The 27,221-nt window shown below is 42.8% G+C and overlaps 1 protein-coding gene across 1 annotated transcript in view; it reads right to left on the bottom strand.

The window, feature by feature from the left end:
* Positions 1-933: 933 nt before the first annotated feature.
* The window catches only part of LOC130107701 (putative helicase mov-10-B.2), a 64,866-nt gene continuing 38,578 nt past the window's right edge, over positions 934-27,221 (bottom strand). Inside the window, exons 5-23 of the mRNA XM_056274416.1 lie at positions 22,137-22,281; positions 17,924-18,149; positions 17,611-17,739; positions 14,582-14,744; positions 14,327-14,481; positions 13,906-14,073; positions 13,636-13,754; positions 13,102-13,298; positions 12,835-12,926; positions 4,598-4,695; positions 4,413-4,511; positions 4,161-4,263; positions 3,875-3,992; positions 3,495-3,686; positions 3,265-3,333; positions 3,027-3,152; positions 2,830-2,918; positions 1,895-1,985; positions 934-1,763 (exon numbers count right to left, since the gene is read on the bottom strand). Coding sequence (XP_056130391.1) covers positions 1,922-1,985; positions 2,830-2,918; positions 3,027-3,152; positions 3,265-3,333; positions 3,495-3,686; positions 3,875-3,992; positions 4,161-4,263; positions 4,413-4,511; positions 4,598-4,695; positions 12,835-12,926; positions 13,102-13,298; positions 13,636-13,754; positions 13,906-14,073; positions 14,327-14,481; positions 14,582-14,744; positions 17,611-17,739; positions 17,924-18,149; positions 22,137-22,281 — 2,352 coding nt within the window. The 3' untranslated portion in view covers positions 934-1,763; positions 1,895-1,921. The remainder of the gene's footprint in view (positions 1,764-1,894; positions 1,986-2,829; positions 2,919-3,026; positions 3,153-3,264; positions 3,334-3,494; positions 3,687-3,874; positions 3,993-4,160; positions 4,264-4,412; positions 4,512-4,597; positions 4,696-12,834; positions 12,927-13,101; positions 13,299-13,635; positions 13,755-13,905; positions 14,074-14,326; positions 14,482-14,581; positions 14,745-17,610; positions 17,740-17,923; positions 18,150-22,136; positions 22,282-27,221) is intronic.

Here is a 27,221-nt window from a genome sequence, read left to right as displayed (position 1 = left end):
CATGGGTGGTACCTGATGCCGCCGCAAATATAAATTCATGCCACCATCCTCCCACACCGGCACTTGGTGAGGCTGCTGCAAACGCGAATCTGCGCCGCCATCTTCCTATATGGGAAATGGAAAATTTGACCACAGGTGTGTGGTGATGTACAATATGCTCTGAACAGAGATATCTTTACGCTAACTGAACACATACCAAACTTGCATGAGAGTATTTGCTTGTGCATACGTCATGCGGCATTGCCTATAAATATCATCTGTCATTTGTTCAGTAATATAATGTCCAAGATATTTCACCTTATTACATATCCCAAGATTATCATCAGACAATTAAAAATCAGGAAATTGTAGATAATTGACCTCTGGTTCTGCAGATCATAACAACACTCTTACTAGCATTGTATTTGATATCATGCTGCATACCATACACAGAACATATATTAAGGAGCTGCTGGACACCAGCGCTACAGGGACTAAGGATGACAAGGTCATCCGCATACATATTACGGTTCACCAAGGTATCTTCCATCATGCACCCAGTGTTACAGGCTTTCAACTGCTTGGACAAATCATCAATATATAGATTGTAGAGAACTGGAGACAGAATTCCCCCTTGGGTGACACCATTGCTAAACCGAAATGGGGCTTACAGGACTTAAAGGATCTGCTGCTAACGTTTTGGTGCCAGATACCAGAGGACACCTTCAGAGGTCTTGTGGAGTCCATGCCTCGATGGGTCAGAACTATTTTGGCAGCACGAGGGGGACCTACACAATATTAGCAGGTGGTTTTAATGTTTTGGCTGATGGGTGTATACATTAGCTCATACTCTCAAGAGACATACAGTTATGAACCATCAGAGTTAAGCACTTCATACAGGTTTTTTAGATGTGTTATATGAATAGACTGTACATATGCCCCCCACTGTTTTTTTCAGGAACTTTAATCTAGTAAGGCTTTTACATACAACGTAAGCAATGGCACAGAGATAACAAACTGAATTAAATGAAATTGAATTAATCAGGTACAAAATTAAACGGAATGCAACAAATGAAAATAAATGAACAGATAAGCCAGATCATATTGCCTACACACATTTCACATGTACATGATGATAGGGATGTTATTTAAAAGTACAATGTTAGGTAGTGCCAACAAACAATGTTGACTAATCACATGCAGGGCAAGTCATCATGACATGCCCGTCATATCACCATGACAGTCATCATGACATCTCCAGCCTTTCCTTTCTTTTGCTGAGGTCTTCTTTTATTTGATCATTGCTGGCCAGGGGGGTAGGACTTCTTCTGGCCCTGAGGGTTAGAGGACTTGTTCCAAAATGTTGGAGAAACTATTGGAGGCTGACTCTTGACAATTTTACCAGCTAAAAACTTGCCCATAAAAACATTAGGGGCTAAGACAGAAATGAAGCATAGAGCTCAGTAGAAAGCTAGTAGATAATGCAAACTGAAAACATCTATCTAAATTGGTACGTTTAATTCATTGGCTAGAAAAGATATGTCTATGAACGTAACAGGAAGTTAGTAGAAAAGTTACGATGGCAGCATTTTTCCATTTAAATTGGTGCATTTGAGTCTAATCAAGTCCAATTTGCAGTTGAAGCTGTTATTATCATCATTATTATTGCTGATTAAATTCCATCTTTTCATTTATACTGTTTTTGACTCTAGGCACTGAAGAAGAGGCTCTCTCTCTGCACTCGGGGTGTGACCGCCACTGAGTCACACTTCCCCTAATCTCGACTGGAAGGTGTAGGGAGGGGATGAAGAGAGGGGGAAGAGAACAAACAAACAGACGGTCAGCATTCAACCTGATTTTTTTTTAAGGTCAAGTGTGTATGTCAGTGAGTATTTGTGGGAGAGACATTTGTTACCATGAGGACTGATGTCAGTTTCTCCATTCACTCCTCTGCTTGAAGAAAAGGTACAAGGTACCCCTTGTTCTTTTTGCAGTAATCAATAAACCTGGGAAGAGCAGGTGAAGTATGGGTATATTATTAGACAATCGTCTTGAATCATTCCCAACTATTTAAAATAGTGCTGAAACCATAACAATTTTACAATTTTGGTAGTTGATTAACTGTTTGAGTCATTCGCCATGTAAAAATACCAAACTTTTGTTGGTTGCAGTTTGCAGATGTGCTTGCTGACCTCTGATTTATCCATCCATCCATCCATCCATCCATTATCCAAACCGCTTATCCAACTCAGGGTTGTGAGATGCTGGAGCCTATCCCAGCAGTCATTGGGCGGCAGGCAGGGAGACACCCTGGACAGGCCACCAGGCCATCACAGGACTGATACATTCACACTTAGGGACAATTTAATATGGCCGATTCACCTGACCTACATGTCTTTGGACTGTGGGAGGAAACCGGAGCACCCCGAGGAAACCCATGTAGACATGGGGAGAACATGCCAACTCCATATAGAAGACAACCTGGGATGACCCCTAAAGGCTGGACTACCCCGGGGCTCGAACCCAGGACTTTCTTGCTGTGAGGTGACCGCACTAACCACTGCACCGCTGCACCACCGTGCCGCCCCTTCTGATTTATATCATTATGAAATAAATACTTGACGTTTTTTTTTTTAAGCTGTTGTTCAAACTAAGTAAACAGGTTTAAAACGTCACTTTGGACTCAAGAAATTTTGAGAGGAGCATTCATCAGTATTCTTAATTTTAAACAGATTAGACCATTAAAAAAATAATTGATAGATTATGGAAATAATCATTTGTCGCAGTCCTATTTTAAAGCACAGTTAGATTGAAGTAGTAGATCAGAACTGAAATATATTGTACTCTTACCTGGCCCAACAAAGATGTTGTTCCAAGGCTTTGGGGTCTCCCACTACGATTAGTAGTGCTTGGGCTCGGGTCACTGCCACGTTGAACCTCTAAATGGATAGTGTGGATTACAGGTTTGTGTGTGTGTGTATGTATGTGTGTGTGTGTATTGTGTGTGTGTGTGTGTGTGTGTGTGTGTGTACTGTGTGTGTTTTCACCTTCTCATTGCCAATGAAGTTTAGGGAGGGCATTTGATCCTGCCCTTGGCAAATGGTGCTGTTTCTCACCGTAGACAGCAGAATCACCTTTTTCTGTTCACCCTGGAACTCGTCCACTGTACCAACCTACATATGAGAAATCCAGCAGTGCGCTGTCAGTCAAAGTTATGACTGGAGGTGTTCAAAATGTCCACCAAATCGAGACAGAGATAGTCACTGCAGGGTTGTATTTCCACACCTTAAGCTTGTCCATGTTTACTCCAGGGAGTGTCTTCATTTCTTGGAGGGCCTTACGGATTTTCTCCACCTATGGGGGACATGGCATCGTGGACGGTGAAAAAAGTTACCACTGGTATTACCGTCTTTGTCCTTTTCATGGTTTCACAGGAACTGGGATAACATAAAACAACATAAGCACATAGCGGTTGCAGTGATCAGTTGGTTTATATTTGGTATGTTTATGCTCACCTGTTTCTTGTATAGGGCAAGGATGCCAATGTCCTCTGGATGGGTTCGTTTCCTGCCACCTTTGCCTGGCTTTTCAAGGAGTTTTACCACGTATTGCATCAGCACCTCCACCTCCGCTAAGTTGAAGAATGAGAGACTGTTGCCTTCGCGCTCTTCAACACTTGCCACGGCATGGAAGATTAATGGAAAGTCCTGAGAAAGAAAAGTAGTGGGATGGAGGGAGCGCAGGAGGAAGAAAAAAAAGGGAAGGGAGAGTTTGCTAAGTAACAGGAGTCAATTTTTGACTCACATGTGGCCGCTGAGTTGTGTGTGCTTCTGTTTACGCGAGTCTGTGTGTGTGGCTCTGAGCGCGCATGCATGTATTTGTATTACCCCGTTACCTTTGTCGGTAAGTGTTGCCATCCATAGTAAGAGTTGCAGATTGCTTTATCAGCCATGTATTGGAGCTCTCTCTCGTAGAAGAGTTCGTTAGGGATCTCCAGAATGGCGGAATGGGACCTGAGAAAGCAACAGGGAAGAGAACAAGTAGAGGTCAAAGGTAGGGAGATAAGGATTAGAGTAGAATAAAGTGCAAGTAGTATGTACTGAGAAATGAAAGGGAAATGATTTAGTAGTGCCTTCGTGAAAAGTGGTGTGGGCAGGTAAGCAATACAGTTCAAAGTGCACCTGTAGTTCTTCAGTAGTTTGGTAAGAAAGCGATTGTTGAATGCTCCGCTCTTATCCTTCTTATACAGATCGATGTCCATCAGACGCTCCAACAGGGACACATCTGCATAATGTAGAGAAATGAAACTTGCAACTCAATGAAACACTATACACAGACATGCGTTTAAGTCGCTTAAATTATGACCTTTGCCCTCCCTTTCTCAACAGTGTGTACACATGCGAGTTAGCACAGGAGAAATTGAAATTGCTTACCCATTTTTAATTTATGGGCCTGGGAGAATTTAACGATGGGGCCCAACTGTTTTGGATCTCCAGTCAAAACCACTAGACTTGTAAAAGGATCAAGTAGACCTATGGACCAAATACAGAAATACTAAGAGAAGAGCAGAGAAGAAATAGTATCTGACTATATTAAACAAGCAGTTATATCTTGTCACCTGCTAAAGGGATGATACACTCTGTCTCTACAGTGTGGCCTGCTTCATCCACAAAGATATGAGTGAAATGGCCTTGATGTATCCCTTTTGTCACCAACCTGGAAATAAATAATTGTCATTAGGATTACGCAAGGAAATGATAGCCATTTGACTTTCAAGGATGTATTCCCCCTCCCTTTTTTTCCTCTCCAATTGTATCCGGCCATTTACGCCACTCTTCCGAGCCATCCTGATCGCTACTCCACCCCCTCTGCTGATCCGGGGAGGGCTGCAGAATACCACATGCCTCCTCCGATACATGTGGAGTCGCCAGCCACTTCTTTTCACCTGACAGTGAGGAATTTCACCGGGGGAACATAGCACTTGGAAGGATCACACTATATTCCCCCCCAGTTCATCCTCCCCCCTGAACAGGCTCCCTGAGACCAGAGGAGGCACTAGTGCAGCGACCAGGACACATACCCCTCCCCCCCCTAGACATGGCCAGTTGTGTCTGTAGGGATGCCCGACCAAGCCAGAGGTAACACGGGGATTTGAACCGCCGATCCCCGTGTTGGTAGGCAATGGAACAGACTGCCATGCCACCCGGATGCCCTCAAGGATGTATTTCTAATCTGAACAGTGTGACAGAGTGAGGTGTGGACCATCTGCCCTGAGGAAGTCTAATTAACTCAGACAAACAAGCCAACCCCTACCCCCTTTTCCAAAAATAAAGACATGGAAAATACCCAGTCTTATTCTGTGCCTTATTCAGTAGGCGGTCAGAGAGAAGTGTGCTGGCTAGCGAACAGACAGATAAATGAATGCAATCAATAGTTCCCCCTTCGTGCAATTGTTCAAAACTGTGGTGTATAATAAGAAACACGGGTCTCTACCATGTGTATTGTACTACACTATACTATAATTTCAATTTTGCATGAGTTGAACTAAATTTAACTCAAATTAAATTGGGACACCACGTTCCAGAGGAAAAAATATAAGATAAGCCAAATTAATCGGTCACAGATCTAAAAGTTGTGAACTCTCTATTTCTGCTCCAAAGAAACACACAACACAAATAAAGATAGCAATAACATCACCTCTCAGATGAAGACAATATTCACAACAATGACTTGCTCTAGATGGGAATATTTATTGACTAACTAATGGGAATGTGGCAGAGTGGGTTGTGAACCAGCTGTCCTGAGCTGGTCTAATTGACTCAGGACAGATAAATCGGTTCCACACCCCAAACGAAGAGGCCAGAGCTAGAGAGAGCTGGGATCCCTTTCTCTATTGAAGAGACTAGTCCATATGAAATAAGAGGATGACCCCACCCCTAGCAATAGGACCACCCTTAACACTGACCAAGTGTATCTGCTCCGCAACTGTGTTTTCAGTCCACGTACTTCACATACTATAGGCATACTATAGGCAGTACTATAGGCACAAGCATGGGTGTGCTATGGGGTCCCCAGTTTCATCTATAGTGGCCAACTTGATTTGTGGATGAAACTGGGTTAAAGTTAAATCTCAGGGCATACTACATTTCACCGACCACATTAACTCGGTGGGCAACCACATCAAGTTCACCAGGGAAGATGTGAAAAAGGACAGGTTAGCCTTAGACTGTGAAATTGCAACTGGTGATGGGGGACATTTGATTGTTGATGTTTACTGTAAACCAACACATACTGATCAGTACTTAAGGTTTGGCTCTCATCATCCACTGGAGCACAAACTAGGAGTCATCAGGATGCTGTACCACCGAGCTGACAATGTCCCCACCAACACAGTGGCCGGGGAAGGGGAGAAATCCGTTATTAAACAGGCCCTGTTAAGTGTGGTTATCCTAACTGGGTGTTTGTCAAAGCCAGGAAGACACCCAAACACCCAAACAGTGCACAAACCATTGGTGATTCCGTATGTGGTGGGAGTGTTGGGACGGTTGAGACACATATTTTCCAAACACCGTGTTTCAGTTCTTTACAAACCCCAAAACACGCTGCGCCAGAAATTGGTCCACCCCAAGGATCGGGTGCCCCGGCACAAACAGCAATATAGTGTATGCTGTTAAGTGCCAGGAGGATTGCTGTGAGTTGTACATCAGGGAAACCAAACAGACGCTGGCCAAGAGGATGGCACAACACAGAAGAGCTAACATGTCAGGCCAGAACTCTGCAGTCTACACCCATCTACAGGCCAGTGGCCACTCCTCCAACGATGAGGATGTGCATATCCTCATCTGGTTTGAACGGGGAGTCAAAGAGGACATCTATGTGAAGAGGGAACAACCTTCCCTGAACCGGGGGGGGGCAGCTAAGAGTATATCTGTCACCACCTTACAATGCTGTGATTGCAACTATTCCCCAGTCCTCTGTGAATAGTACACATGTACACATGGCCATTGTAACTGTAGTTAATGGTCACGGCAATTTGCATATGAAAACGATCATCGGTTTCGGTCGTCATGCCACTGTATTGTTTATAAGGGTGGGGATACGTGCAGTCAGTTTAGACTGAAGAGGTCACTTAGATGAGTGATAAAACGTTTTTCTCAAACGTTGTGTCCAGGTGAACTAGTTCAACTTGTTTTTAGTGTTTTTATATGGGTTTTAACTCTGGTGTTTTTAAAGTGTTATTCTAATAAATGGGCTGTTGTGCCCTCATTTACGTTCTGTGTCTGTGTGCCAGGGAACCCGGGTAGTGGCAGTGTATTGCCACAGGGATGAAGGCAATACACATACCCTATATACAGTTAGAACAAGTATTAAAAAAAATAGACATGGCTGAATGGGGAAAATCAATGAAGGGATGTTTGAGAGAATGAGCATTAAACTAACAAATTATTGCTGACAGAATGAATGAATGAATTAAGTTGGAGGTCAACGAAATCGGAGATGAATCTGAATGCAATAGGAGGCGACTAAAACCAATCGAAAAAGGAAACAATTTAGGGAAGCTCTTGCATCAACTCCCATATGCATAATGCATGGAGATGGGTTTGGTCCTACTTGTTTCTGCGGCGATGGATAGCTGAGGATGTAGAAGGCTTTTCCGAAGCACATTGAGCATGTTGAAGCAGAGTCAGTGGACTTCGGGTTGCCATGGTGACAGCCGGAGGAGAACCACTTTGAAGGAGTTGGTTCAGAGGTTCAGCTTGGAGAATGGCTCAGCCTAGCTGAGGCAGCACAGAAGCAGCACACACAGCTGGCGTGTGTGTCCAGGTGTCGGTGCGTTCACTGGAAGGCGGCAGAGTCCAATGAAAGAGCTCTACTCTAATCACACACAAAAAACCCCCCAAAACCCCTCAAACCAGCTTTGCAGGTGGGAGGAAACGACTCCGATTAACCTTTAAAATGAGTCTTGAACGCATAAAATGCAAAATAACTTGAGATACACAAAAATAGCAACAGAAGGTTTAAATAAAAGATTGCAAAAGAAGAAGAAGAAGCCCAAATGCAAGAAAATGTGTAAACACTTAAGTTTGTAGGCAGGTGTTAAATGGAAGAGGACACTACTTTGGCAAGCTTTTGAAGGAACGCCCATGTTTACTAATTGATTACTTTGTGTAGGCAGGGAAAACTGTTGCCTTCAAATGAAGAAGAATAATCTTATTAATGTGTTATCTAGGGAGGATATTTGAAGGCTACACACTTTTCATGAGCCGAGATACTCACTCATTTCTGTCGTCCAACATTGACACATCATGTAAATCTATGGGCAAACACTTAGAAATTCCATAATATTAATCACACAAGTAAGTACAGAATAAAGACAATAAAACCTGAATTCTCTAAACTGTGGCTAGGTACTAAGTGGAAGTTGAATACATTTCAGTTCTCTGAGACACTTGTATTCAAATAATTACTTGATCATCTCTCTCTCCCTCCCTCTCCCTCTCTCTCTCTCTCTCTCGCTCTCTCTCTCTCAGATGTACGTCACTTTGGATAAAAGTGTCTGCTAAATTAAATTGTAGCATCGTATAATGCATTAAGGGATTAATTGTAAGAAAATCAGTACAATAATGGTCAATATATCAATAATTCAGATACGTGTCCTACCAGAAATGGTCACTAGATAGCTGTGTGGTCACATGGCAAACAATGCATTAAATCTGGCTTTAATAGCCATTTTATCCATCCATCCATCCATCCATTATCCAAACTGCTTATCCTGCCCTCAGGGTTGCAGGGATGCTGGAACCTAGCCCAGCAGTCATTAATAATAATAACAATAATAACAACAATAATAATAATAATACGTTTTATTTGTGGGGGCCTTTGAAAGCACTCAAGGACACCTTACAGAGCGCAGTAAAACAAACAAGCAGCACAGTATCAGACAGCATAAAATCAAAACAAAGCAGGGTAGACGATAAAGGGTTAATACAACAGATAAGTATAAAATCAACATCTGCACAAAACTCAATGAAGCGTGGATCAGACTGAAAATGATAGTTTTAAAAGGTGCATTTTGAGATGAGATTTGAAGGTTGAAAGAGAGTCAATGTTGCGAATTTCTTGTGGGAGAGAGTTCCATAGGCAGGGGGCAGAATGACTGAAGGCTCTAGACCTCATGGTAGTCAAGCGGGCCGATGGTGTAGTGAGTTTGAGAGCAGAAGTAGATTTGAGAGTGCGGAAGGGCATGAGGATATGAAGGGGTTTGGAAAGATACGAAGGAGCTAGGTTATTAAGGGCCTTAAAGGTGAGGAGCAAGATCTTGAAGTGAATGCAGTATTTAACAGGGAGCCAGTGGAGCTGCGGAAGAACAGGAGTGATATGATCTATGGAAGGAATTCTGGTAATGACATGTGCAGCTGAATTCTGGACAAATTGAAGTTTATAAAGGCGCTTGAGGGGAAGACCAAAGGGGATAGAATTACAGTAGTCAATACGGGATGTAACCAGGGTGTGAGTGAGTATGGCGGTGCTGTTAGGTGTAAATGACGGGCGAAGACGATTAATATTGCGTAGGTGGAAGTATGCAGACCGAGTAACACTGTCGATGTGAGCTTCAAAAGATAATGTGCTGTCCAAGATGACACCCAGACTCTTAGCCTGAGCCGATGGAGGAACTATAGAATTGTCAATAGTCAGAGAAAAAGGTTTGACCAAAGATTTAGTGCCTACTAGGAGGACCTCAGTTTTATCACTATTAAGTTTGAAAAAGTGGTATGAAAACCAGGATTCAATTTCTAGTAAGCAGTCAGAAAGGGAAGTGGGCGGAAGAGTGGAGGTAGGCTTGGTGGATAGATTAAGCTGGGTGCATAGCAGTGAAATTGAATGCCAAATTGGGCGGCAGTTGGGGAGACACCCAGGACAGGCCACCAGACCAGATATGGGAGCTGAACTATTTTTTCATGAAAACATTTGCTGAGTAATATTAACTGGATTACAAGATCATTAAACAGTTAATTCACATTAATTCAGACATGGAATGTTACATTGATAGATTCTAAAGAACTTATGACCTTAGATAAGGTGTGCACACACGTGTGTGTGTGTGTGTGTGTGTGTGTGTGTGTGTGTGTGTGTGTGTGTGTGTGTGTGTGTGTGTGAGAGAGAGCGAGAGAGAGAAAAAAAAGAGAGAGAGAGAGCGAGAGAGACAGAGAGAGACAGAGAGAGAGAGAGACAGAGAGAGGATCAAGAAGACCTCCAATAAAACTTTTTCTTCCTTCCCCAAAAGCTCAAAATTAATTCATGATTATAACATATAAGAGGTCAACTCAGTTCAGGAAACAAACATGTTCATGGGTTCATAAGTTCATTTGTTTTTTTTGTTTTTTAGGTGAATGCCAGAGTTTCAGTCTGTTCCAGTCTCCAGTCTCCACCATATGGTGAGGTGAGAAAAAGTTTTACTCTGGTGTGAAAGAGTTCTTGTCTCATGTGGAGATGAGATTAGATCTTCCTGTGATCAACGGTGACGATGACCTGGAAAGATCGTTAAGTGGCCCCATGTCCTGCTGTAAATCTGATAACCATGTCAAACGCATGGTTTCTTTGGTGATTTTCCTGTCTGGTTAATGTCAATTTGGCACCTTTATGTGAGGTGAAGAGAAGGCCACTTTGCAGGCCCAACTGATATATGAAAAGACCACCCATTCCTATCTTTGGTGAACTTCCCGAGGAAGGAGAGAGAGCATCCTTGCTACACTACAAATACACATAAAAATGTAATGCCTTGATAGAAGTTAGTATCTCAGGCATCTTGTTAACACTTACATTGTTTATCTGAGGCAGTGCTGAGCCTTTGAAAACCTGAATTGGGTGCCAAAATCTGGGCAAGTGAAATGAATGAGTTTCTCGAACTCTAATTACTCTTGTGGAGATACTAAGTGTTAACAGGGGAGGTTGTGGTATTGAAGTATGACCACTTGCCAGGTGTGAATACACATAACAGTCAACATTTCCAGAATAAAAACAAGTCGAAAAGAAATAACGATTGCACAAAAGGTTACACCAATAGCAGATCTAAAAAAAACCCATCCAGAGTTTATCTCCCCTTCAAAACTTGATGATATCACAGAATGGGAAGACTCACAAGTCAGTCTCTAGTTGCTTCACTCAAATAGAGACCGAGAACAACCTCCCAGACGTCGCTGCTAAAACTGGGTGGAAAGAATTAGAGTTTAAAAAAAAACCTGCATTGCAGAACCAACACACATACACTCACCGGCCACTTTATTAGGCACACCTGTCCAACTGCTCGTTAACGCAAATTTCTAATCAGCCAATCACATTGCAGCAACTCAATGCATTTAGGCATCTAGACATGGTCAAGACGATCTACTGCAGTTCAAACCGAGCATCAGAATGGGGAAGAAAGGTGATTTAAGTGACTTTGAACGTGGCATGGTTGTTGGTGCCAGACGGACTCTTCTGAGTATTTCAGAAACTGCTGATCTACTGGGATTTTCACGCACAACCATCTCTAGGGTTTACAGAGAATGGTCCGAAAAAGAGAAAATATCCAGTGAGCGGCAGTTCTGTGGGCGAAAATGCCTTGTTGATGCCAGAGGTCAGAGGAGAATGGCCAGACTGGTTTGAGCTGATAGAAAGGCAACAGTAACTCAAATAACCACTCATTACAACTGAGGTATGCAGAAGAGCATCTCCGAACGCACAACACGTCGAACCTTGAGGCAGATGGGCTACAGCAGCAGAAGACCACACCGGGTGCCACTCCTGTCAGCTAAGAACAGGAAACTGAGGCTACAATTCGCACAGGCTCACCAAAATTGGACAATAGAAGATTGGAAAAACGTTCCTGGTCTGATGAGTCTCGATTTCTGCTGCGACATTCGGATGGTAGGGTCAGAATTTGGCGTCAACAACATGAAAGCATGGATCCATCCTGCCTTGTATCAACGGTTCAGGCTGGTGGTGGTGGTGTAATGGTGTGGGGGATATTTTCTTGGCACACTTTGGGCCCCTTAGTACCAATTGAGCATCGTGTCAACGCCACAGCCTACCTGAGTATTGTTGCTGACCATGTCCATCCCTTTATGACCACAGTGTTCCCATTTTCTGATGGCTACTTCCAGCAGGATAACGCGCCATGTCATAAAGCTCGAATCATCTCAGACTGGTTTCTTGAACATGACAATGAGTTCACTGTACTCAAATGGCCTCCACAGTCACCAGATCTCAATCCAATAGAGCCCCTTTGGGATGTGGTGGACCGGGAGATTCGCATCATGGATGTGCAGCCGACAAATCTGCAGCAACTGCGTGATGCCATCATGTCAATATGGACCAAACTCTCTGAGGAATGTTTCCAGTACCTTGTTGAATCTATGCCACGAAGGATTAAGGCAGTTCTGAAGGCAAAAGGGGGTCCAACCCGGTACTAGCAAGGTGTACCTAATAAAGTGGCCAGTGAGTGTATGTGCCAAAAAGGGTGGTACTTTTTTTTTTTTGGACTTTGTTTTTGGTGTCGTCGTATGGAGTGCAGGGAGGTGTGTCAAAGGTGTCTGGCTAGGAGAGCTTGTGTTGGATCGGCTAGGGGAGCCTAGTCTGCTACGTCCGGTGGACCACGCCCTGCCTGGAGCTGTGCCCGGGGAGAAAGTTCTCACTTTGGTTATATAAGGACCGGATGGCTTGTAGCAACTGCCCCGGTACCCCATACTCAGGAATCAGGAATTCAGGAATCAGGAATCCTGATTACTTATTATTAAACCTTTAGCAGTACAGAATCATAAATATTGACAGATATAATCAACATTAGCACTTTTGTTGCCAATTAGTGTTAGCTACCTTGAAGCATTTAGCAACGTGGTGACTACGATCGTATACTGCATCAGTTCTTTTCTCGTAGGAAGGTCATCCTCTGACTTGTTACAGCACTTCTGTAGAAAACAACAATGCAAACACACACATATGCACAAAGAAATTCAAGCGAACAGTAAAAGATGCAATTGAGTACAGCAGCAATAACTCAATATTATGAAATGATTCCAAATGATATTAATTTAGAGAGAAGGAAACGAGTACAGGGAATGGATGCTAGAATACTGTTCTGACCTGCAGTTCTTGGGGTTTAGCTCCCTTGTGATAAACGGCGTACATGCGGTACACTTTGTGTACCTCCACATCATTTTCCAAAAGCCGAATACAGAGACGGTCAGCAGCACTGTTAGTGTGACAGCATGCCAAGATGTGGCAGGAGGCATTGCTCTTGTCTATCTGCTTGATGGCCTCCACCACAATTGATGTTTTCCCTGGCAAGCAAAAGTTCCAGCTTAGAGTAAGAGCCTTAACACAAATAAGCATTCATCATGTTCTAAATTATTATTAAAAAAAACTTGCACTGAGTTTTCTAACTAAGTAGGGAAGTGATTGGTTGGTAAAATGTCTGATCTGCTTAGAACCAACCAACTAAGCCCTGATGAGGATCAAGGATAAAGTAGTATTGTGATATTGAAGTAACAGCTACATACACAAGCACAAGTGTGCATGCGCGCACAACACACACACACACACACACACACACACACACACACACACACACACACACACACACACACACACACACACACACACACACACACATTGTACCTGTGCCAGGAGATCCAAACACAAGGTATGGGGCAGGTCTGGATGAACCAGCTAAAATGTGCTGTACAGCCGTGTACTGCTCTAGGTTTTGCTCCTTCGTCATATGGCTGTTAAATGGGCTACACATAAAAAATTGGGAGTTTCATTTCAGAGTTGCAATGGAAGTCGATTCAGTACATAAAGAACAAGGTGAAATCTACCATATGACCATCATCGCTATTCCTTACATGGTCAACATTGTGCAAATCATTCTTGATCTTCATGTCTGACCTGAAAGTGGGTACTTCTGTCTGCTTGTAGAAGGAGGTGCCAGTGGGAAACAGAACCTTCCGTAGTCCAGACACCAGCTCCGCTGCCCTATGCTGGATGCGAATGGTGAAACGGTCCACTGTGAACTCAACATTGAACTTCATGTTGTCTGTGAAGAGGTTTACCAACCTAAAAAGCCAACCCACAAATAATTGTATGAGAGAGTGAAATTAATCATGGCCAATTTGTTTATTAATCAGTTAAAAATCATCCAGATGTTGCCAGAGGTGTGGAGTTAAAAGCAAAAATAATGTCCTAAAGCATTCCTGACACTAGCATTATTTTGTGTAATCCTCTCCTATACGTATAATGGAAATGATGAACATGATCACATTTTGGTCAACTGTTAATGTCAAGTATTGTAAGATAATGGCGTTCTTACTCTCTGTGACAGTGCAGGAAGACCTGATCGTTTTCCACATAAAAGACATAGACTTCATATCCATAACTCTTTGAACCCTCTGACACTTCTGAAGGCGTCACCACCAGCTGGTCACCAGGTCGCAAAAATGGACAGTTCTGAGAGACGTCTGGAACCTGATGAGGCAGAAAGTGAGTAAAAGAAATCTATTTGCATTGACTTTGCAATTAGTAGTAGTGTGTGTGTGTGTGTGTGGTGTGTGTAAGGGGATATAACCTGCAGAATGAGACAGTCCCTCCTACTTGGGTCTCTGGACATGGAGACGTCAACCATATTGTACTGCTTGATGTCCTTGTTCCTCTGAAGCTCCTCTATGTACAGCAGCCATTTGAACTTATAAGAATAGTTCTTCATGCTCAGAGGACTTTTCAGCAATGCTCTAAAGAGACAGTAAAGAGACAGTGGTTTTGCTCAAAAGGTGATGAAACAATGGCTGATGATAACTTCTATAGTCATGGTCGGCATTAGAGAAACATTAAACTGTGACCTCCATTTTACAATTTACAGGATTCTGACACTGGCCTCAGTCTAGAGCTTGGATATTGTGAGTTAAATTAGCATTCTTCCGCTGTAAAATAACTAGAAGTCACTGGAAAAAAATAGTCACACAGTCTCCGTTAGGGATGCACCAATACCAATACCGGTATCAGGTATCGAGCCGATACTGTCCTTATGTACTCACACTTGTAAAACTACTCCTATACAACCGCATCCTATACCCGACTAGACAATTCATGTTGAAATTGTGAGAAGTGAGCGGTGCCTTTTTCTGCCATTCGTACGGAAAGAGGAGGAGATGGAGCCAGATAGAGGGTGCAGAGTGACGGCCGAGGAGCAGACAAACACGTCGATGTGTATTTTGCCCAAACAGAGTGCGAAATTACAGTTACAAGCGCATGTGACTTGGATGAGGGCAGACAGCCCAGTGACGGACGCCGGCTGTCATGTGGGTGGGTCGGAGCGTGGTGGTTTTTACCTGCCAGACCAACTGCGACTGTGTTGCATGTGGTTATGTGCCTGCCATGTTTGCTGTTTCATTTCTGCTTCAACAGGGGAAAATTACACAGAGCTGTCTAAAAAAAAACATTACGTGTTTAACCACTGCCAGTGGTAGATGAAGTGTTCAGATCCTTTACTTAATCAAAATCACTCATACCAAACTATGAAAATACTCCACTATGAGTAAACGTCCGACATTCAAAACCTTACTTAAGTAAAAGTATTAAAGTATTATCAGCAAAATGTACTTAAAGTATGAAATGTAAAAGTACTCATTCTGCAGAGAAAATGGTCCCCGTCCCTGCCTGTACTATCAGATATGATGGTTTTGAATTAATATTACTGCTGAATTAATGTGTAAATTACACTTTACTGCTGTAGATGTTTAAGGTTGAGCTAATTTTATCTACTTTATACACTATTGGGTAGTTAAATCTATAGCAATGCATATTCCATAAGATCATATTTTTGTAGTGTTGCTGTCCTGTGGGAACCACATATCTATGAAAAGTCAACTTTTCATGAGCTCTGAAAACAGCCCTGTTTTCAGCTTTGTGACGATGCATTTTTCTGCTAATCCAAGGTTGTTTTTTTTAAAGTGTATTTATCTTAAGAAGTATGAGAATCTGATCACCCCATAAAGGAACACGTAATCCTTCAGTGTATCAGTAAAAATCAAATTCAAAAATCACCAAATTTGGAAATACATGGTTTCACTAGACAGGAAGGGTATGAAAAATTGTAATCTGAAAAGTAACTAGTAACTAAAGCTGTCAGACAAATGAAGCGGGGTAGAAAATACAATATTTGCATCTGAAATGTAGTGGAATAGAAATATAAAGTTGCATAAACACTCAAGTAAAGTATCTTGAATTTGTACTTAAGTACAGTACTTGAGTAACTGTACTTAGTTACATTCCATTACTGCCAACTGCATTATCACTTGGCAAAACTCAATATGCATGCAGAAATCTCCTCAGAAAACTCATCAGAAAACAGGTCTGGCACACAACCACACACTACACAGACACAGTTGGTGTAGCAACTTAAAAAAAAAAAAAAACCCAAAACGCTCCGCCTTGCCTACGTGATGCGGCGCTTCCGTGCCTGGTGTATTTTAAAGGAAATTCCTCACAGACAGCACTAACATAACATTATCATTTCAGTTCTGCTACAGTTGTATGCTGTATTGAAATCTACTGAATGTGTTACATTTAAGTGAAATGTGTGGCAGTGCCATGTTTGTTCAGGAACCACAAAGCTGAATGTTAAAATTAGTGCCGCACGATTCATCTAATCGCAATCGCGATTTCAGACTGTGCAATCATATAACCGCAAAAGGCTGCAACTTAATTAGATAATAAAATGTGTGTGTGTGTGTGTGTGTGTGTGTGTGTGTGTGTGTGAATGTCTGTGTGTGTGCAGTCTGCATAACTACATAGTTATACATTTGTTTATCATATCGCAATCGCAAATGGCAATATTGTCCACAATAATCGCAATATGACTTTTTCAACAAATCGTGCAGCAGTAATTAAAATGTCAGCAACAGCATCATGTTGTATATTTCATTTGGCACAGTCGGAAAGTGAGGAACATCTGACGAAAATAAAACAAGTTTTCAAAGTCATTGTTAGAACTGTAATGGTATTATTAAGTACTCATATTGGTACTCGGTATCGGCAAGTACCCAAATGTGAATACTTGTACTTGGTCTTAATAAAGTGGTATTAGTGCGTCCCTAGTCTCCATAGCAGTGGCACAATCTGTGTATATAAAACAGTAAAAAAGGGTGTGTCAATTTTGAAAAAAAGAAAAAGAAAATTAAGCTGAAAGAAATTTTTTTTGATCCGACATGACAACAGAATCCAGTCAACTTTACATCAGACACTGTGTGCTTAATGCACAACACTTACATGCTGGGATAGCCTAGCAACTGTTTTTTCTAGTAAATATGATGCTTACAGTATAGGGTAGAGCTCGGGATTTTCAGTGGTGAGTACTTTAAAGACAAACTCATCATGCATCGGATGGGGTAAGGAGACGGTGCAACAAAAACCGTTTCTTTACTTGACGTCCTAAGGGAAAACTGCCCAGCAAAGTTGCCCAGGCGTAGCTCAATACTGACAATATGTTACAAAGATAAATCAAAATCATGACATAACGGCATGTAATGGCGGCTGAATCCGATGGTGATTCATCAATTAATTAATGAAAGTTTACTTTGCACAGATGAAAATGCATACTTAACATTCCTCTGCCAAGAATTTCTGGGCACACTGTTGTCCTCCAATAACTTCACAAGAGTATGTAATTTTACGTAGTGGGGCACCTTATACTCTTTCAAAGGCACATAAGATTTCAGGTCCTTCTTCCTGGTAGGTGAAAGTGGAAAAAAGGGCACAAGGAAGGATTACAATTTCGTTTTTGATTAAATTCCAATTGGTAAATAGACCGCCTTCTAAATTACACATTTCCGAAAAAAATATAATATCATACACCAGATAAATATTAACACACCTATGCATCAACACTTAGTCATGTTGTAATTTGCCATACCATTTTGGAGTTGCCCGCCTCTCGGGTTTGAAACAACGGACAGGTCCTCGGGGAATGGGGCGGCGCTTGAATGGGGCTATGGAGGCCAGCATTTTTATTTCTAGGACATTTGTAATATCAAAGGAAGGAATGGATGGTAGGTCTGGCATAAATCCTAAGTTCAGTCTCGCGTGATAGAATCCTGCGTCCTCTGACTGGAAAAGTATGTTGATGGTGTAGCTCTGTCCTAGAAACAGCAAAAAGAAGAAATTTAGACTGATAACAGTAAAATCACACGGACCACAGTGTGAAATCTAAATTAAAATGGAAGACATCTAAGTCCTGTAGACATCCGCACGAATTCATCAGCAACATTTGGACTGACAATTTGAAAATAATGTTGTGCTTAACCAGCTCTCCATTCTTGAAGGTGATCGCTACGACTGGATTTGTGTTTTCTGTTGCTTGTCTATTACAACCAAATAGCTTCATCAAACCTCCCATAATGCATTTTAAATCTCACAGACAGCATATCCAACAATTATAGATTAGGGACGATCCTAGTCATCCCCTAATTGCAACAATCGCAATTCAAGGTGATGAAATTGCTTGGCAAGAAGGGGACAAATTAGGGTTCTCCCCTGAGTCAAGACAAGTAAAGGCAAGTTAAGTCAAGTCAATTTTATTTGTATAGTCCAATATCACAAATTGCAAATTGGCCTCAAGGGGCTTTACAGCAACACAACATCCTGTCCTCAGACCTTCGCATTGGATAAGGAACAACTCCCTTAAAAAAAACCCATCATAAGTCATGTTTCTGAAATGCAGACAAATGTCTAGCATTGTAGTCCAAATCCCAAGGTCTGGGCGTCCGGGTAGCGTAGCGGTCTATTCCATTGCCTACCAACACGGGGGTCGCCAGTTCGAATCCCCGTGTTACCTCCGGCTTGGTTGGGCGTCCCTACAGACACAATTGGTCGTGTCTGCAGGTGGGCAGCCGGATGTGGGTATATGTCCTGGTAGCTGCACTAGCGCCTCCTCTGGTCGGTCGGGGTGACTGTTATGGGGTGAGGGGGTACTGGGAGAAATATCGTGATCCTTCCACGTGCTATGTCACCCTGGCGAAACTCCTCACTGTCAGGTGAGAAGAAACGGTTTGTGACTCCACATGTATTGGAGGAGGCATGTGGTAGTCTGCAGCCCTCCCTGGATCGGCAGAGGGGGTGGAGCAGCGACCAGGATGGCTCGGAAGAGTGGGGTAATTGGCAAAATGCAATTGGGGAGAAAAAAGGGGGAACCTTTTCACACCAAAAAAAAAAGTCCTACATGTTTTGATTTGATTAATGCAACAGAGTCCATCCACGTCTGTCAATGGGACGCAATCTTAGGCTAGCACTGTCAGAAGTTTCTGGACTCACTTGTGTGGTGCAGCAGGACTTCTGAGCTGATCCCAGTGACTGACTTGAAAAGATGTTGTGTCTGCATGCGAAAATAGGATTTTGAACACAAATGCAAATCGTGTCGGTTAGGAGAAAGCATTACCCCACCAAGCAGAAAGCTCCCAACTCTTTTTGTTGTTCTAGTGTTTCTCCCCAAAAACACTAGTTTGTGGCTGCTCGGGAGCCAGATTTGTGAGTGATGCACCCTGATCCCATTCCTCCATTGGGTGACATAAACTCAAACCAAGGTCAAAGCGTGTCAACAGAATTTATACGAGTCATACAATCTGGCCAGACTGATGGCAAGACTTCAATCTGGTCACACCACATAGTGTGTGACATGATGATCATAAAAGACTATCAGATCTACCACTCAGTGTGACCATGGCCTTGGTTATCCTGCATAGGGAGGGGAGCGGAATTATATTCTGTTATGCTGCCTTGCCATGATTGAACATCTATTTACAAGGGCGTCCGGGTAGAGTAGCGGTCTATTCCGTTGCCTACCAACACGGGGATCGCTGGATCGAATCCCTGTGTTACCTCCAGCTTGGTTGGGCGTCTCTACAGACACAATTGGCCATGCCTGAGGCAGGAAGCTGGATGTGGGCGTGTGTCCTGGTCGCTGCACTAGTGCCTCCTCTGGTCGGTCGGGGTGCCTGTTTGGGGGGTGTGGGGGAACCGGGGGGAATAGCGTGATCCTCCCACGTGCTACCTCCCCTTGGCAAAACTCCTCACTGTCAGGTGAAAAGAAGCAGCTGGCGACTCCACATGTATTGGAGGAGGCGTGTGGTAGTCTGCAGCCTTCCCCAGATCGGCAGAGGGGGTTGAGCAGTGACCGGGACAGCTTGGAAGAGTAGGGTAATTGGCCAGATACAATTGGGGAGAAAAAAAAAAGGGGGGGCAACATTTATTTACAATCCATCCATCCATTATCCAAGCCGCTTATTGCAAATGAATCATGGCTTTTCCAGTTCAGCTTATTATTCTTGCTTGTCCTTTCATCACTGCTTTTCTCGTGCCAGAAATGAAGCGTCTTCATTAAGATATTCACAGTTAAACTTTGCAAAGACAACCATTATAACGCACACAGGGAAGCTCAGTCATGACCCGCTGTGTGAGAGAAACAGGTAACAGAAAAGTAAATTCATATTGTTGTGATAACACTGGATAGTTTTGCGCAGACATTGCTTAATTCTCTGTCCTCAGTGGTAGGCAAAAGGGACTGGGTTGGTGTGAACCATACAGATTCCTACTGATTCCAGCTGCAACCCTTATGCTGCATCCACATGGAATCCGGGAGATGGGAAACGGCAATTGGCAAAACGGAACGGGAAAAACCACACTGTGTGATGGAATGACAGGACGGTAAAATAAATAAACAAATAAACAAACAAAAAAACAAAAACAAAAGAGCTACAAGGGTTGCCATTGTGGTGTATTGTTTGTAAAAAAAAAAAGATATTGTACAAACGTGTTTTGTGTTTGTTTTATTCAATTATCTACAGTAATTCTGTCAATTCATCCATCCATCCATCCATCCATTATCTGAACTGCTTATCCTGCTCTCAGGGATGCTGGAGCCGATTCCAGCAGTCATTTGCCAGCAGGCGGGGGGACACCCTGGACAGGCTGCCAGGCCATCACAGGGCTCACATGCACACACACACACACACACACACACACACACACACACACACACACACACACACACACACACACACACACACACACACACACATTCATACCTAGGGACAATTTAGTACGACCAATTCACCTGACCTACATATCTTTGGACTGTGGGAGGAAACCGGAGCACCCGGAGGAAACCCACGCAGACACGGGGAGAACATGCAAACTCCACACAGAGGACGACCCAGGATGACCCACCAAGGTTGGACTACCCCTGGGCTCGAACCAGGACCTTCTTGCTGTGAGGCGACCACGCTAATCACTGTGCCACCAAGCCGCCCTCTGTCAATTCATATACCTATAAAATTAATCTGCCATCTTTTTTTGTTTGGTGATGTGCTCCATAACATCCAGTTGTAATTTCCATCACAGAGGACATCAAAAAGTTAGAATATTTTAACTTTGGATAGCAGTGCTGTCTGCCGTTGCCATTGTCGGCATAATTTGCCAGTGTCATCTGATTTTACAGTCCTGCTCTCATCCACAATAATGACTTCCAGTTTGCTGTCTGCCATTTCTTGGATTCCATGTCAATGCAGCATTCAAATTTTATTTATTTATTTATTTTCAAACGTATTTATTTATTTTTGTTACCCCCCCCCTTTTTTTCCACTCCGCATTAGACCCAGCATTAGAAATTTAAGAGAGGGAAAAGTGGGAAATGAGATTTAAACAGTGTCATAGTTCATATGATGAACATGTCTCTCGTGTAAATTTGACTCTCCAACATGCATCCAGAAAAACATGGGTGATGTATTCAATTTTGTTGCTCATTTACATACTTTCAAACATTTACTAATGCATACATTCATGCATGAGGGCCTCACCATAACCTCCACACACACACGCACGCACGCACGCACGCACGCACGCACGCACGCACGCACGCACGCACGCACGCACACACACACACACACACACTCCTTTGTATAAACAAAAGGCTTGTCCTTTTTTCAACTTTAGCTTGCTGTTATGAGAACTCAATTACAATGCATTTTGCAATATATGTAAAGTTTGATTAATGGATTGACTGACTGACATCAATATTGACCGGAACAAGTGAAATGTGGCCTGCGGGTCTTTTCATTGTGTCCCCTACATACCTTGTTTGAGTTTTAGCTGCTTGCCTTGGCTGACACCACTGTCATCTCTGAGAGTGAAGTATTCTTTCCATTTGGTGTCGATGTCAAAGGTAAAATTAAAAGACTTGTCACCATAGTTTTTGACATGAAGAATCACCACCTGCACCTGGGGGGGGGGGGGGTAATATCATAGACATTACCACCACAGCCATGTTTACACAAACACACAGTCTTTACATGAAACTGCTCCATGAAGTGCTGCTCATATTACTGTACAAGAGTAAATCTGCTATGTAGACTTTAGTGACCAGCAGACAATGTCCCGAACTGAAGGCTGAGCCTTTGCTCTCACTGTCATTGGGGCTGCTGATGTTCAAACTCACAATTTTCTGGCCCACCCAGGGATAACAATAATAATCCATCCATCCATCCATTATCCAAGCCACTTATCCGAAGTTGGGTCACGGGATGCTGGAGCCTATCACAACAGTCATTGGGCGGCAGGTGGGGAGACACCCCGGACAGGCCGCCAGTCCATCACAGGGCCCACACACACACACACACACACACACACTCACACACACACACACACACACACACACTCTCGCACACATTCACACCTAGGGACAATTTAGTATGGCCGATTCACCTGACCTACATGTCTTTGGACTGTGGGAGGAAACCGGAGCATCCAGAGAAAACCCACATAGACACGGGGAGAACATGCAAATTCCACACAGAGGACGACCCGGGATGACCCCCATGGTTGGACAACCCCCGGGTTCGAACCCAGGACCTTATTGCTGTGAGGCGACTGCGCTAACCACTGTGCCACCCAATAATAATAATAATAATAATGATAATAAACTTTATTTACATCGCACCTTTCTGAACAGCATTACAAGTTGCCTTACACAACAGGATAAAATAATGAACATAGTTAAGATAAAACAACAAAATACAATAAAAATGTAGATCATTATGCCAGATCCACTCCACAGAACAAGGTTAAACATAGTCAAGATTAAGTTACAAGAGCATAATTAAAATGAAGAGAGCTGGAGCCGATTGAAGAAGATCGGTTTACGGTTTATGCATATCACATATATAATCAGTCTATTATTTAGTTACTATAGTTAGTTGAATGTACTGTGACACACATCTTTCTCTCTGTCTCTCTCACACAGACACACACTCCACATAAACATCCTCGTAAATTAAGCAGACACCTACACCTAGACACTTACTCTTTCTTCCTTTTATGGTCATTTCTTCACATAAGGACTTTGTTTACATACTCTCTGGCAAATGGCCAAAAAAGTGAAGGAATGTGAAAGAGGACTGTTGGAAATGTATTTAAGTTTGGCCTTAGAAACTGCTCTTTCAATTTCATCTGATCTTCCCTGGTGCGCACCAGAAACTGTCCCGATTTTTTTTTAACAATTTGATTTTGTATTATTTTGAAAAACTGACTTTGTAATTGAATATTTTCAGTAAAGATTGACTAAAATTTATATTTTGTGTTTGCTTGTTCTTCAATTGCCACAACTCTCAAAGAACCCGTTTTTGACAAACTATGGTTTTTTTTCGTATACATTTCATTGGGATAAAACAAGGACTAGGATAAAAGCAATAAAAATAAGGTGATGAAAGAAAAGTATGAAAACATAAAGAATTAAAAATCTAAAATTATAAAAGTATAAGATATAAACAACCTAAAAAAATAAATAAAAATTGGGCAACAACGCATTTACTATAAAAAAGCCTTCCTGTTAAAGTAAGTTTGAAGAAGTGATTTAAAAGAAGGCAGTGAGTTTGCAAGCCTAATTTCCTCAGGTAGGGAGTCCCACAGCTGGGGTTCTTACAGGAGACGCCTGGTCACCTTTAGTAATGAAGGTGGCTGAGGGAACAGTCAAAAAGGATCCGCCTGAGGAGCGCAGGCAGCCACCAGGCCCGTGGGGTGTGAGTAAATCAGACATATATGTAGGAGCGAGGCCATCTAGGGCTTTAAAAGTAATTAGTAAAAGTTTAAAATCAATCCTATCCCTAACAGGTAGCCAGTGAAGTGTCGCAAGAATGGAAGTGATGCGTTCACGTCTCTTGGGATTTGTTAACAGTCTGGCAGCTGGATGAGCTGGAGGTGGGACATTTACTTTTGGCTGAGCCCTGAATACAGGGAGTTACACCAATCCAGATGTGGCAAGATGAATGCATGGGTGACTTTTTCAAGGTCCGTTTGAGACAGAAAATTTTTAACTTTTGTGATGTTCTTAATTTGGAGAAAGCAAGACTGTACTACCTTGGTGATCTGTGTGTCAAAACGGAGCTTGGAGTAAAAAAAGACACCCAAATTGCAGTCGGAGTGCTTAACATTGGAGAACAGGTTCCCTAGACTCTTTTTCAGGTCACCAGTTAGGTTGGGGGGGGGGTGAATAAAAGGACCTCAGCTTCGGACTCATTGAGCCAGAGGAAGTTTTGTGACATCCAGTACTTAATATTGGAGAGACAAGCTATAACATGAGAAAGATCTTGTGTGTCATTGCCAGTAAGTGGGACATAAAGCTGGGTGTTGTCCGCATAACGGTGAAAATTAATATTATGATGATGGGATGATGGATGATCTGACCCAGGGGGAGCATATTAATGGAAGATAATAATTGGACAAAGAATTGACCCCTGGGGGACACTGCATGCGAGAGGGGCTGGGGATGAGGAGAATGCTCCCATGATAACAGAGAAAGATCCGTCAGATAGGTAGGATTGGACCTAGGCAAGAGCAGTACCTTTAATGCCAACATATTTTTCCAGGGGACTTAGAAGGATGCCATAGTCGACCATATGCAAAGCGGAACTCAAGTCAAGCAGAATTAAAATTGAGCAAGCACCGGAGTCAGCGGTGAGCAACAGGTCATTGGTAACTTTAATGAGAGCTGTTTCTGTGCTGTGGTGGGTACAGAATCCTGATTGAAATTGCTTGAAAATACTACAACTATTCATGTATGTGATTAGTTGAAGAGCAAAAGACTTTTCCAAGATTTTAGACAAAAAAATTTAGTAAATTTGAAATTGGTCTAAAATTGCTTGAAACAAGAGGGTCAAGACCAGGCTTCTTCAGGAGAGGTTGGACTATTGAATCAGAATCAGAATCATGTTTATTGATTGCGTGTTTAAAACTAGATGGGAACAAGCTGGTAGACAGTGAGCAGTTGATAATGGAGAGAATTTGTGTGCCAACGGTGTGAAATCCCTCTTTCAGAGATCTAGTGGGGATGGTGTCCAGTTGACAGGTGGAAGAGTTCAAGTGGGAGATTAACTCTTCTAAGTCCAATAGAGAAATTTGCTTAACGTGAGTCAGACTGGTGGAGGGTTCAATGCAAGTGGGGAGATTGCTCATCACCGATGTAATGGGGAGCCTAATGTCATCTATTTTCTTAATAAAGGGGTGGAGAAACTGCTCGCATTTTTCTGTGGCTGCATCCAAATGTTGGCTGAGGTGGGCGGGGGGGGGGGGGGGGTCTAACCACTGAATTTATAGCCTGAAATAAACCCCAGGGTTGTGGCAGCTACCAGCAATTAAATTAGAAAAGTAGGAATGCCTTGTTTCCTTAACTGTGTTCTGATAGGCCAGCATCAAACTTTTCAGTCTATCAAGAGATGCCTTGAGTTTGTCCTTCCATTTTCTCTTGGCTTTCCTGCACTGCCCCTTTAAATCCCTTAAGTGCTCATTAAGCCAGGGGAGGGCATTATGTTTGACACATTTAACTTTAATAGGGGCAATGCCATCAACAATCGTCTGACAGGTATTACTAAAATTATCCAATAAATAATTTGCAGAGAGATCCTTCTGGGTCTGGAGCAGATTTGCTCCCCTTCAGGATACCACTGAGTGGCTCGTAGTGATAGTGTAAGGTATGCCACACTTTGGGTCTTTCCCCCACCACATGCCTGGAGGTTTCAATTTGCATGACACTGAAGGGGTAAGAATATACACAGTCCACAGTCCACAGACATGACGGTCAGATGAATCAGCGATACTAAATTGTCTCTAGGTGAGAATGTGTTGGCCCTGTGATGGACTGGCGGCCTGTCCAGGGTGTCTCCCCACCTGACTTGCTGGGACAGGCTCCAGCATCCCCATGACCCTGATTAGGATAAGTGGCTTGGATAATGAATGGGTGGATGGATCCTTCTGATTAAGGGTATTGCTTGCTGGAGCCGATAAAAACTTTTATCTAAAACTACTAGCTGACTTGGAATTAAAAGCCCGAGAGCGGATACAGGTAGATGGCTTGTGAGCAGGGAGCAGGAGCAGGGTGTGAAAAACCACAGCTTTGTGATCAGAGAAATTAAAATCTAGCAGTTCAATATCATTAAGTGAAACATTATAAGACAACACCAGATCAAGAATATGCCCCTTATCAGGAGTTGGCTCCTTAACAGATTGTTCAAGATTAAAAGACTCAAAGAGGTTAACAAAATCACTGATAAAGCAAGACTTGGAAGGGCAGTAAACATATATATATATATATTGAAATCACCAAGGACAATAACTCTGACATATTTGTCCATAGTAAAAGAAAGAACTTCAGAAAATTCTTGAATAAAACTAGTGTTAGTCTTAGGTGGTCTATAGCTTAAAATACAGAGTATCCGATGGTGGCTTTTAAAAGAAAACCCAGAGATTCGAAAGAAGAAAAAGTATTAAGAGAGATGGGGGAGCATTTGTAAGTATTATTAAAAATGACAACTACCCCACCTCCACGGCCGGACAGCCTTTGTTGATTAAAACAGGAGTAACTGGGGGGGACATGCCTCGGTTAGTGGGATAGTAATTGGGGGGGGGCATGCCTCAGTTAGGGGGACAGAGTATCCAGGGCTTAACCAGGACTCAGTAATAAATAAGAAAAATCAATATTATTGGTCATGATTTTTTTCCTCCCTTTTTCTCCCCAATTGTACTTGGCCAATCACCCCGCTCTCTGAGCTTTCCCGGCTGCTGCTCCACACCCTCTGCTGATCCGGGGAGGGCTGCAAACTACCACGTGCCTCCTCCGATACATATGGAGTTGCCAGCTGCTTCTTATCACCTGACAGTGAGGAGTTTCA

This window comes from Lampris incognitus, chromosome 2, assembly GCF_029633865.1.
Source record: "Lampris incognitus isolate fLamInc1 chromosome 2, fLamInc1.hap2, whole genome shotgun sequence".
NCBI lineage: Eukaryota > Metazoa > Chordata > Actinopteri > Lampriformes > Lampridae > Lampris > Lampris incognitus.
This window is presented reverse-complemented; position numbering and strand designations above follow the sequence as displayed.